At 38.5% G+C, this 13117-nt stretch overlaps 1 protein-coding gene across 1 annotated transcript in view; it reads right to left on the bottom strand.

The window, feature by feature from the left end:
* ptpn13 (protein tyrosine phosphatase non-receptor type 13) overlaps positions 1-13117 on the bottom strand; it is a 50934-nt gene that overhangs the window by 12545 nt on the left and 25272 nt on the right. Inside the window, 17 exon segments of the mRNA XM_056730642.1 lie at positions 89-217; positions 805-1205; positions 1618-1749; positions 2240-2347; positions 2716-2805; positions 4791-4850; positions 5619-5698; positions 8154-8370; positions 8373-8498; positions 10050-10212; positions 10356-10538; positions 10683-10835; positions 10912-11050; positions 11403-11553; positions 11687-11861; positions 11950-12024; positions 12562-12760. Coding sequence (XP_056586620.1) covers positions 89-217; positions 805-1205; positions 1618-1749; positions 2240-2347; positions 2716-2805; positions 4791-4850; positions 5619-5698; positions 8154-8370; positions 8373-8498; positions 10050-10212; positions 10356-10538; positions 10683-10835; positions 10912-11050; positions 11403-11553; positions 11687-11861; positions 11950-12024; positions 12562-12760 — 2581 coding nt within the window.

Here is a 13117-nt window from a genome sequence, read left to right on the forward strand (position 1 = left end):
GGCTAAGGGTACAAAAACAACACACGCAAAGTGAATCAGAGAGAACCAAAGGAGAAAAAGTGAGAGCGGAAACCTTTCCGAACAGTACCGTGACACTAATGCCCAGACTGCTGTCTATTTTGGACAGCTCAACGTCAAATAGATCTCCAGGCTGGAGGCTATTGACTTCTGGGCTACTAGCATTTAATGTCTCCGTGACGTTGTTAGGAGAAACCCCCTGCGAACAGAGAAGAGCTGGGTAAATACAAGGCCGTGCATTGCAGTACACATGCAAGGGTCAGAGGTTACAGGCCGGAGTCTTGTTAGCGGAGGGTTTCGGTGTAGACATGCAGAACCGGATTGCATTTACGTTTAGAAATGCAATTGGTTAGGAGAAGAGAGGAAGGCGTTTTTAAATGCAGGATTTCTTTATCCGTGTTTGAAGTGTGAGGTATAAGATGTAACTTCTACTCTTTGTAGCCTCTACAAGAATTTGGAGAAAATGTTGGGTTTGTATGGGACTCTGAAACCGTGTCCAAATAAGTGCAACACGATAAAAGTGACAAGAAGTGCATAAAATGGAAGGTTCACACAAAAATAATGTAGAAAACTCCAACAAGGATGCAATAAGCAAAAGAGAACTTCCGTCCTATTGTTCGAAAAAAAGTAAAATTTAATGTTTTTGTGAAGTAAGTTAAACACTGAAGTAACATCTAAAATTCATTTAAAGTTCATACAAAAACAATACATAGCAAAAATTGAAGACAGATTGTACTCTTATCCCAAATCAAAGTTCTTTCAAATCACTACAGAGACTAATTCTACCTTTTTAGTCATTTGTTTCTCAAGACTACTCGAATACGTGTCCTCATCCATATCCGAGTCCCCTCTGTCAGAGTTTTCCAGCTCTTTAGGAACTTTGGGTTTTCTGGTTTTAGGGGGAAGAGCGGGTGGTGCGGCCTCGGCCGTCGGTTTACTGTCGGCCGAGATCTCCTCTGCAAGAGGGTTGCGCTGTAATCCGTTGCTCTGTAGGTGGCCGGCGCTCTCAGTCCTGGAGTCGTGGGAGCTGACGCTCTCTGGCCGGGATGACCGGGGCAGTGATGCTTTGCTGAAGGTGAGAGATGGGATGGGGGAGGCCACATACTCTTCGGTCGGAGAATCAACTCCCATTTCTTGTTTGGGTGTAGCCGAGTCTGATCTGTAGTTCCTGATACCTGTAGGAGAGTCTGAGAGAGGTTAAAGAGGCATGTTATATATGCGTTCTCTAGACGTTGTAAAGACGTTCTCTAGACGTTTACCTTGAAAAACTTTCATCTATCCTACACAACGTAGAGGCAGAAAGTGAAACACTATGACTTTTTAACACAAGACATTGTAACATAAGTTACACAAGTTTATTGCTCTCATTTATTAAAAATATTTTGTGTGTTTAAATCATTCAAATCTATAAACTGTAAACAACTTGCCCACCATGTAATAATTCATAATTTGATTTGTTGTTAATAGGCAACATTTGAACTTGGCACACCGATTTAGGATTGACTCTGACAGGTGTGCATTTAAAGTAATTTATTAACAGAAAACAATTATATTTTATTCATATCAAAGTTTGTTGTGTGTGTATTTTGTTCCTCTTACCTGGAAACAGCCTCTCTTTAGGCTGAGAGACCACCAGAGTGACATCATCAGGGGTGCTATGCAAAATCTCAACCACCGTCTCATGTGATAGGTCCTCCAGGCTGACATTATTCACACTCAACAGCCTATCGCCTACAAGAAACATATAAACTTTATGGAATTGTTTAAAGTAAATTGAAATCTTTATAAATATAAAAATAAATATATTAAAGACTATAAGACATGCAAAAATACTGCAAGTATTTCTACAACGGTGTTTACTTTGTGTTATATAATCAAGTTTCAAACTATCTAATCTAATTAATTGAATAATTGGTAAAACAAGGGTACATTTTTTTCTTTAAATATATAAATGTATAGAATACGGCCATTTTTATATTGAAGACACCATGAGAGGGCATCAAATAGTAAAACGTTTTTTCAACTGTCCCTTGATTTAAGCAGTCCGTCTCAACCTGTCGGACTTCAAGACCTCCCACTTTCCACAAACATATTTGGAAACTCATTTTTTCCTTGCTTAAATATAGTTATGTATACAATCAAACATGAATAAATATATTATATCATTAAGTCCCCCCAGGTTGAGAAACACTGATCTAGAGACAAACACAGGTATGTTCACCTGGTTTCAGAAGGCCGTCGATATCAGCGGGTCCACCAGGTGTGATGGAGCTGATGAGGGGACCCAGATCCTGATGCCCAGAGTTCTGTCCATCTACAACCTGAAAACCTGTAGCACAACATACAAACAAACCACAAACACTCTTAAAATTAAATTAAAAACACAGACGGTCATTTTACATACTGTGAAACACGAGTTTCTTAATTTATAGCTGATATACTGCATACAGAAAAACTATTTACGCCTGCTAAGTCAATTACAGACAACCACTGACTCATCCAGGGAACTTAAACAGCACAGTGTTCAGCCTCGAATGGTATTCATGAATGACTGTGAGGTTTGCAGATTTCTGCACTACATCACACTATCTATCTTAACCCCTGTCACATCGGGTTTAGTGTGTGCTGATAATCTCTGCTGCCGGCACCAGGACTTCAGCAGCATGTTTGTGTCAACGGGACCTTTTAATTACATACCCAGTCCATATTTGACATCTTTCTTCAGATTTACAGCATGTATCTCTCGCTCTGGAGAGGGTAAAGCGTGGACCTTCTTTTTCAGGGAATCTGCGAGTGAGAAATACCAGAGGAGGCATTAGAACGGAGTGTGCCTAAACCTACACAAACACACACAAGACCGGAGAGGCACTTGAGAACTCACTACTGATAAATCCAAAGGAGCCAGAGATACTTCCTGTGTGCTTACAACTGATGATGGTGTTTGGATAGACACTGAAATGTTTCGTCAACTTGTTTAAACGTAATATAAATATATGTGGTGTCATGTATAGTTATAGTGCTGGGATTTTTAATGAATAGTTTTACATTTGATAGCCTTTAAAGGATAGTTCACCCGTTTACTCACATTTAAGTTGTTCCAAAACTGTTTACATTTCTTTGTTCTGTCGAGCACGGAGAAAGATATTTAGAAGAATGTCAGCAATTTTCATTTCGTGGAAATCATTGATAGTAGGAAAATTACAACGGTAGTCAAAAGTGACCAAGAACGGTGTGCTTTCCTAAATTCTTCAAAATATCTTTTTTTTTATTTAACAGTACAAAAAATATACAATATTTATTTTCTAATATGGTATTGGATGATGTCCCAGAACTGAAAATTTCTCAAATTCTTCCAAATATCTTTCTCTGTGTTCAACAGAACAAAAAAAAGGAATACAGGTTAGGAACTACATATTTGGGTGAACTATCCCTTTAATGTATCATACATCATGATCATACATAGACTTAAAGGAGTTCACCACCAAAAACAAAATTGTGAATTTCTTGCGAAATAGAAAACAAAACTAGCATATCTGAAAATAATTACAATAAAACTGTCATTTATTCATTACCCATTTAAATAAAACTTCTGAAAAAAATATGATATTAAAAATCATAATACTATTTGTTAATAATTATTTGTACCTAGGTAGGCATTAGCTAACACAAGTTTACAATAGGCAACATACTGCACACTATGTATTAAAGGTCTATTTCATCCAAACACTCATGTGGTTCAAAACCTGTATTCACATAATATGATAACCATGCTTTAAAAAAGGAAGATTAATGATACTATAGTAATTTATTTAGCACCCATTAAAAATATTATTAAATACATTTGATATTAATAAAATAATATATAAACTTAATAAATAGGCACTAGATAAAACAAGTTTACAATAAGCATTAAGTATTAAATATCTACTTCTTATCCTTCTCGTGTGGTTCAAAACCAGTATGTGACTCTTTCACGTGTGGAACACTATCTAAGATGATATTTTGAGAAACGTCTCACTGGTTTTGTGTCAGTACAATGGAAGTCATTAGGGTCCTATGCTATTTGGTTACAACCGTTATTCAAAATATCTTCTATTCTGTCTGCAGAAGAAAATTCTACATGTTTGGAAAGACATGGTGTATAAAAACACACTCATTTTTGGGTAAAAGGCATACATGCAAAAGGCATCCAAGTGTAAAACTGCTGCAGCCAGTCTGAAGATATTTAATGTTTAACGTACCTCACACCTCATCCACTCTTAGCAAGACTAATTCGCTCATTATTGCTTGTCTCTTGCAAGTAACAGATAGTGTTATGTTTGGCTCCACTGACGTGCTATGCTTACGTGCCCTACCAGGCGGTCTGCGGCTCATACTGTAGGATAAAAGAGATTAACCCACAACACGGCCGTATATCAGAGCCGACAGCACTCGCTGAAAACACACAGCTTAGAGGCGCGTCCGTAATGGCTGTCAACAGCACGCGATGACGTCAAAACTTGAGCCAAGAAAGAGTATCAGCGTAACAGACACATGTAGGATCTGGAAAATTCTCCTCAGGACTTGTGGTTCTGAAGCCAGCGTGATAAACTAACATGCCTGTTTTGCGTCGCTGGAAGTTGGATGTAATTCGAGCAGATGTGTGTGTTCAGGGCAGACCAGGACACGACTTTTCAGGACTTTTAAATCTGACCGCCTCAAAACACAACCAGACGGGTAGGTGGGAAAGTTTTCAACCGATGACATCGCTAAACAAAACACAGATACCGTACCGCTGATTCTGATGGAGGACGCGGGAGTAGACGGGGCTCCGGAGCTGTGTATGCTAACACCTGAGGAAACAGAAATGTGTCACGACAAGACGAATATTATGAAATCTAGCGGCGGTTTATTAAGCACAAAATATGTCAAACCAAACAGGGTTCATTTTGACTTCATAATTCCTACAACTGAGGATTTCTTTTCATTTTCATTTCTACTTTGGATGTTATATCACATAGACACACACATCTGTGCACAAGTGGACCAATTCAGACTGTAAAATCCCATGCTTTTTCACAGCACACCGAGCAAGTCGTTGAGAGGATTTCCCTGCAGCCGTCCTCTCCGATCCGACAGCAGATGATGTGATGAAATGGAGGTAAAGTCATAAGATCAGTGAAGGCAAAGAGAGACAGAGCTGTTAAAAAGATGAAACGATAGAAGCAGACAGCCGCCGTCTCCAAAGAGAAACACGGAGACAGATTCGGCCCGCTATCCTGACAGACCGTGAGAGGAACGCAAGAGAACGGAGAAAATATAACTACCAAAGAAAGGAAGTCATTGAATGGTAGATGCACGGTTTGAGGGTAATGATCCATTAAGCAGTTGGGGATAAGCTTTGATGGTCGACTAGTCTTCCAACAGCTGTCTAGAAAACTACTTCATTGAAAATCATCTTGTTTTGTTGCCTTTTTTGTTCTTTGTGCTGTCAAATTGTCTTTATGCCCTTTAGATCAACGCCACTACAACCATCGATGACACCCCGCCTACATCGGTTTTGAAAACATTGTGTGCACATCCTTGTTTTAGGTAGGTGTAATATGTTTTATAGTCCTCACCTACGACATACGCCTGTCCGATGTCCTCACCGGAGGATGAGTCCGACCCTTTCTTCAAGGTACTGGAGACCCAGCTGGGACTGGCGTGGGCGGCCGGGCCAAAAGCATTGCCGATGCGGTGAGAGAAAGGGAGAGAGAGAGAGAGAGAGAGAGAGAGAGAGAGAGAGAGACAGAACAGGCAATTACTTACAGTTTTCAAGCACAATGAAAGAGGATTCATCTGGAAATATTGCATGAGGTGAAGCGTATTACCGTTTAACGCAATAGTTCCCAAAACAATGATAAATCTGTCACTATTTTGGTTGGTGGGTTTGATTTCCAAACTTGTCAAATCTATACCTTAAATGCACTTTGAATCCTCAATTAACAAAATGACATCATACAGATTGAAAGACATAAGGATAGATTTTTTTTAAGTTATAAATGATTAAGGAGGATCTATTAACGGAAATGCTATATATCATAGGCTTCATAAGAATGAGCAATTTCTATCTACGTTCACCGCGGGTCCCAGGGCCCATGCATTTTTTCGGGCTTTGGGATGTTTGATTGCATCTTTCCTCCACCAAAATTGTCGAGGGGGGATTGTATGTAACGTATGCATTCCGTTACATGCATTCGAGTCCGACTTGCTAATGCCTTCACGTTGTCTGCATTCGCGTTTATAATACATCAGCCCCTGGTCACAGCCGTAGGCCGTCGGTGGGATGGCTTTTTGGGATTTTGACAGAATGTCCTACTGTTCAGTCCGCCCCTGGCGGGTCCCCTTGCATAGAATTCACAATGTTGTTTCTACAGTAGCCCTAAATAGACACATTGCTCTACATAACCTGTTTTGTAAAAATGTTTTGTAAAAATCTCCTTCAGCAAAGAAGCAAAAACGTGACGACATCTTGTTCCCGTGAGAGCTGCCGTAGCGCTTTGAAGGGAAGCGCAGTTCACAACCTGACCTCTAGATGCTGCTAAGATCTCAACAATGCCCCTTTAAATTCAGACGTGCTTTAACTACAAGATTAGCGTGTGTTACAAAACAGAGTGTGAATATCTAATATTATCTTCACACAGTTATGAAAATGAACACACACACACACATAAGTTTCTCTCTTGAGAGCTGATTAACGCTGTCAGCCCTGAGCATCTTAGTGGCGGGATGACAGAAAAACTCAGAAATGCAAAGCTGAAGGGAGAGAGAGACGGGTGGTATGACATTGAAAAACTGCAGCAAAGTAAGAGAGTGAGACAAGTGTAGAGACATAAGTGCGAGACAGGTGTAAAACACAAGAAAATCAAAGCAAGAGAGAGATATAAAGTTAAAGTGAAAATAAGAATTGAAGAAAGAAGTGTGCAGACATGATAAGTGTAAGTGAACGAGACAGATAGGGCTTGCAGGATTATTAAATCATCTTCTCATCACGAATATTTGACCTTATGGCCATGGTTTCAGATCATCACAATTATTGCATTTCTCTAAGAAGACACAAGGGGGAGCTGCAGTGCCTGGATAATGCATATCTTAATGTACATATTGTAACTAAAGTATGATAATACTGGTAAAATGTACCAACAATCACTTAACAAAACTTTAAAGCATATAACAAACCTGCAGTACAATTTAATAGTATTTAAGATAATCTCAATGTGAAAACCAGCCTACCAAAATTTCATTAAGAGTAAAATTAATTGTAGTGAGAAAAATACGAACTAGAAGCTTTTCTATGACTGATAGCATTTTAATAGTGGCTTCAATTCACTTCTGATCAAACTGTTTTTCACGTATTTGACGGCTGTATTATTGACATGTAAAAGCATAGAATTAAATATACGATGAACCCATTTTTTAAGAGAAAGTAAAACAGTCTTATATTCAGAACATTATGGCCGTTCAAAGCCGCATAAAAAATGTATGAGAATTAAATGTCAAAGCCCCAATACAGAGAATTAACCGTCATAATCGCATTAGACAATAAATCGTCAGCCAAATTTCATAACCGTGACAGCCCTATAAAGAAAAAATCTGCAGGAAGGTGAGACAGGTATGAAATAAGAAACAAGCGAAGTAATATGTATGTAAAGATTTTTAATATGGAGAGTGAGACATTTGTCAAATTAAGTGTAAAACATGTGAGCAAGAGCGGCAAAGCAAGGATGGGTGTGAAGATATGTATTATGATGTTAAGTTAAATAAAATGCAGAATTAAAGATGAGACATGTTGGAGGCACACACATGGAAAAAGTGGAGAGTGAGACATAAAAAAATCAAATGAAATGCTGACATAAATGAAGGAGAACAACACAGGGAGACAAAACAAAAAAGGTGTTGCAAAACAAGAAATTTCAGGAAAGCAAATGTACGACGGATGTAAAAAAATTATGTAATGCAAGGATGAATTAAAGATAGAAGAGTGCAGACATTGAGAAAGATTTAAAAATATTTTGCAGGATTGAGACATGTATAAATCCTACAAAAAAGAAAGCTAAGAAGAACGGAAAGACATATAATATGTACAATATCTGTTCTGTGTGTCTATCTCTCACCCTTCCTGCTGTCTGGCGGCGAGGATGGAGTCTGTGTCTGAGCTTGCACGCTGATGTGACGACACAAGCACTTGCGATCGAGTCATGCCGCTCTGTAATTGGCTGCCGAAAGGCACCATCCTATGCTCAGGTGACTCAGGCAACTGACTCAAGTTATGATGGGAACGACTCTTCATCTTAGAGTTAGAGCTGCTGTTTAAGCCCGGATAGGCGGGGGGATAGTGATCCGAGCATTCTTGTTGAGGGACATCTCAGAGTAGGACATTCTCTTGTAAAGTTCCGGCTCTGAGCCGGGGGAGAAACTCATCCCATCAGAGTACTGCAGACTGCCCAGAGGAGAGTTCTCTGAAGACAAGAAGAGTGATATACATTGTCACAGAAGTAAATAACACAGATATTTTGAAATAGCTTTTAATAAATAGTTTTAGTTTTCATGTTAAAGTGATAGTTCACCCAAAAATGAAAATTCTGTCATCATTTGCTCACCCTCATTTCATTTCAAACCCACTTTCCTTGAAGCATCTATGTATAATGCATTTAAAAGAGTTTTTAACCGCCATTGACTAGTTATCTCATTTAAAAAAAAATACGGTTCCCCGCAAAAGACGTTATTACGGCAATCAGTGTTTGTACTGTTTTACAGCAGGTGCCGCTATTACACACCTTTGGGAAAAAGTACAGAATCCCAGAACCTAGAATGTATATTTTTTATCGGTTTTTAATGATTGTCTGGAGTGTAATCTGGGCGGAATCCTTGACAAAAAACTTTATCTCAGCTGTTTGATCAAAATGATGCATTTTTGAAGAAACCTGCACACATCTACAGAGTGATAAAAAAAGAAACAAATGAAGATAGAAGAATACGGTTTCTTTTGTTTGAAAGCTGAGTCTCTGTTCTTTCATTTGACATATTGTTTGTCCATATATTCTTTACAGAAAATATACTGTGAGCCATTAAAATTGGGTGAAAATGTAAAATACTGGCGTAGGCTGGCAACTTTTTTTTAAAGAGGCTGGCGGCGAATGACTTAAAGGGTAAAATGCATTATAATTCTTCGTAATGTGTGTTGTAATGCATTATATGTAGTTGTATAGAATTATAACCAATTTAAAATGTGTAGTATTAAAATGAATTAAGCCCGGATATTGTTTGTGGTTTATAATAAGTAATAAATAATAAATAATTGTTTTAATTCAGATGAAGTTTATATTTAAAATCATTTTAGTGTCTCAGTTTAAAATTCACGTTTTATTCATATTTCAAATTAATTTCCATTTTATATTTTTTACTTTTAAATAGTTTTTTATCTGCTTTTGTCAGCTGTTAATTTTTTTTTCCACATAAGTGTGATAATTTTTATTTCAAATTTGGTTTATATTTTCTATCGTTTTAGTGGCTAAAAAAGTTCATGTTTAGAGTAGTTAAATTTTAGACATTTTGTATTGTGCTTCTGATATTTTTTATTTTATCTATAGGCTTAATTGATTTTTGTTTTTATTAATTTCCGGTTAATAATAATAATGCTTCAGCTTAAACTTATTTCAGTCTATTGCTAAGGTAACATTTCTCATTAGCGTTTTAAAATTTTTGCATTGTTGCAGCTTCACAGTAAATAAATATTAATACAGAAAATAGTGACCGTTGAAATTATTGATTGGAATAAACAGAATAAATAAAACAAGGTACCAAAACTCTTAACAGACCCACATGACTAAATGTTCATGACGATTTCTTCTTTTAGAAATATTTTTTTCATAACAGAAATGAACAATACAGCAGCTGTTTCAAAAATAGTGTCATGGCCACCATTAGTTTCGGCCAAAGATCGTTTATACTCAAGTCAACCTTGCCATTATATTACATTATAATTTTTTTTTGTCTCTTTTCTCCCTCACCAAAATCTTGCAGTTCTTGGTTGTTCTGTCGGGCCTTCGTGAGCAGATGGAATTTGTACTGGGCCGTGCACAACTGCTGCAGATACTGGCAGGTCTTTTGACTGTCTGTCTGAAACAAGTGTTTAATCCCATCTGATGTGTTCTGCAAGCAAACCTTCTTTTTCTGCCATATGAAAACACACACATGAAGGCCGTGAATCAATTCAAAATGAATCAAATAAATCAAAATAAACAAAAATTTTACTTTTGAAAAGATTTAATTTTATAAAACTCACGTGACTAAATCAACACGCAAACATGGCTTACCGTAAAGGAGATCTTCTTGGTGTCCCTCCAGGGGAACCGTAGCACGGGGGTTCGATTTCCATTGAGAACCTCGAAGATATAGACACCTTTCGCGTAAATGCCCAGCATGATGCCAGTCTGGGATCTTTTTTCTGGCAGCACGCGATAGAAGTGAACGCCATATTCTGTCAGTCGCTGACACACCTTTACACAACAGAGAAGACAGATCTAGTAGCAGGCACACTACAATCTATTTTTATAAAATGTGTTGTCCTCATTTCTGCTCTCTTTTGTTTGTCTCTAAAATAACTCTGCTTTTGCACTACTGCGTTTTGATTGGTTCCTGACCTTGAGAAACTCAAGCTCCGCCTCTTCCTCTGAGGCATTGAAGTATGATGCGTGGAGTTTCGGCAGCTGCTCTTTAACGGTGGTCTGATCGATCTTATCCAGGACAGAGGCGGGGAGGTAGTGCTCTGTCCTGAAATACGTCTTTCCGTGCAGCTGATGAACATTTGACATCTGTTAACAACAGCACACATTACGAAACAAAATATCGTCTGATTTTTAGTTGTTGTACCTCAGGCTGATAGTCTCCAAACTCTGCCTGCAGTGCCAAAGATGCCAAGATCACTGCATTTTCAAGGTCACATCGCACCCGTTCCTCCAGGATATCCTTCCGCAGCTGAAGATAGTACTGGTGTTTGGTCATCGTGTGCCTACAGAAAATAACACAAAGAGTTGTGTATTCGCAACTCGAGAATATGTTTTATCGATGGATTATATTTCATCTCTCTTAATGCTCCGTTAAAATGTAAGACTTATGTTTTTGATTGACATAACAGGATGGAAAACAACCAGAATGACTTTCGACTTGGATGGTTCATAAAACTATTCTTAAAAAAATTAAATTCACAACAATTGAGTTTGTGCGCATTAAAAACACCTGAAACCATATAGTCATTTGAGGTACACAACTAGATGTATTCTGAGACAGACGGATAAATTTGCAAGTAAAACAAACACTAGCACGTTCGGGCATGTGCGAGAAAACATTAGTGGAGTTCTTACTGTATCAAGTTGACATCATCTTGAAAAAACTTGATACGCAGAAACAGATTAAAATTAACGTCCGTTTTCTTTTTCTTAGGGTCGTCCTTCCAACCGTCGGGGGCCACCTTCAAAAGTTTGGCATCGGTATCGATGAAGAAGAACTCGTCCTCTGAGGAAAATAGAAGTAAGAAAATGGATTATGGGAATTTTGCCAGCAAAATCTTTTAGATATTCCCTTGTGGAAAATAAAAGAGAAAAAAAGTGTTATTTCTAATATAACAAATTTAAGAGGTTTTATGAACCTTTCAGGTAGGCGAGGCTGAACAGGTGGTGTTCCACCAGCCCCACATGAGCAATGACCATGTCCAGCACATCCTTACAGATCGATTTCACATCGCAACACAGCTCCAACCTCTGACCGTTCAGTAAGACCACTCCCACCTTCCTCTGACTCTCTTCCACCTTTCCACGTTTATTCTGTCACAAGTATACACACACATAAATGCAAACATTCACAAAAACAGGGTGGCAGTCCGTGGTAATGTATGAGAATGCATCGTCTCACCGTTATGGATGAAGGGACGGTTAAGACCATACACGGCTCGCTACTCATCTTCACAAACTCTGGTCCGAAGAAATTCTGGACCAAAACAAACACACTTCATAAAAAAGATGCCCAGGTGAACCTTAAAGTCCCAGTGAAATTAAATATTCAGTGAAAAAAACATTCTTCTTTTTCGTCAAATAGTGCAGCGTTTATAGTAGATAGCTTAGAAAAAATTCCTGTACTCTCATAATCTTCAATTAAAATATGAAAATCCACATCCGCGCTGAAATGACAATCATTCTCAAATGGCGTAAATTAGACGGCTTGGGCGGAGCATCCGTTAACTCCTCCCCTTCAACTGTCAGTCTGCTGCCAGTTTCTTTTCAAAATCAATCCAAGTGCTCTTTAAACAAATCCAATCAATTCGCAGTTAAAAAGCTAGCCACGCCCACTCATTTTTTCCTTGCAATTCCTTTTCACTCGGAAATATTGAAGTCAAAACGATCACAAATTCCAGTTCACAGGGACTTTAAGGCTTACAAAACGTGAATTCAAACTGAGATAACAGAACTCCGTTTCTTCACCATTGCATCATTCATATTTAGTCTGAGTTTAGTTCAACTTAATTACTTTGGATTTTCTAAGGTTGTGGCCGGCATCCAAAGGAATGCTGCGAAAGGGTTCCACCAGGTCCATTATGGAGGTCCGGGGGTCATCTCCAGGATAGGCGGATGCTCGGGACAGCCGGGCCTGGAGCCTGTGCATCTCTTCCTGTCGCTGGATCAGAAGTTCTGTGCCCGACAGCTCGTCCTGACTGGCCTCAAGTATTCTGGACACAAGACGGATCAGGACGATGTTTCAATCCGAGCCCAATTTCAAGTTTACACTCAATACACTATGAATTATAAACATTGCATTTGATATCGACATACTAAGATGTTTAGTTTGAGATATACAGATGGACACATTCATTTAAACAGATAAAGGGAATAGTTTGCAATAACAGCAGCTTGGCAATGTTATGTCAGCACAATCTGAGTGACATCCTATGGTTGTCGTCGGTAACCTGCTGCATCCCTGCACCCTGAGCATCCTTTAGAAATGAATAACCCTGACCTAAAACCTCCTTTCCATGCCAGCAACACCTGGCAACCGTCACCACAACATCTACTGCAGGAAAAAATCG

Source organism: Triplophysa dalaica, chromosome 19 (assembly GCF_015846415.1).
Source record: "Triplophysa dalaica isolate WHDGS20190420 chromosome 19, ASM1584641v1, whole genome shotgun sequence".
Taxonomy (NCBI): Eukaryota; Metazoa; Chordata; class Actinopteri; order Cypriniformes; family Nemacheilidae; genus Triplophysa; species Triplophysa dalaica.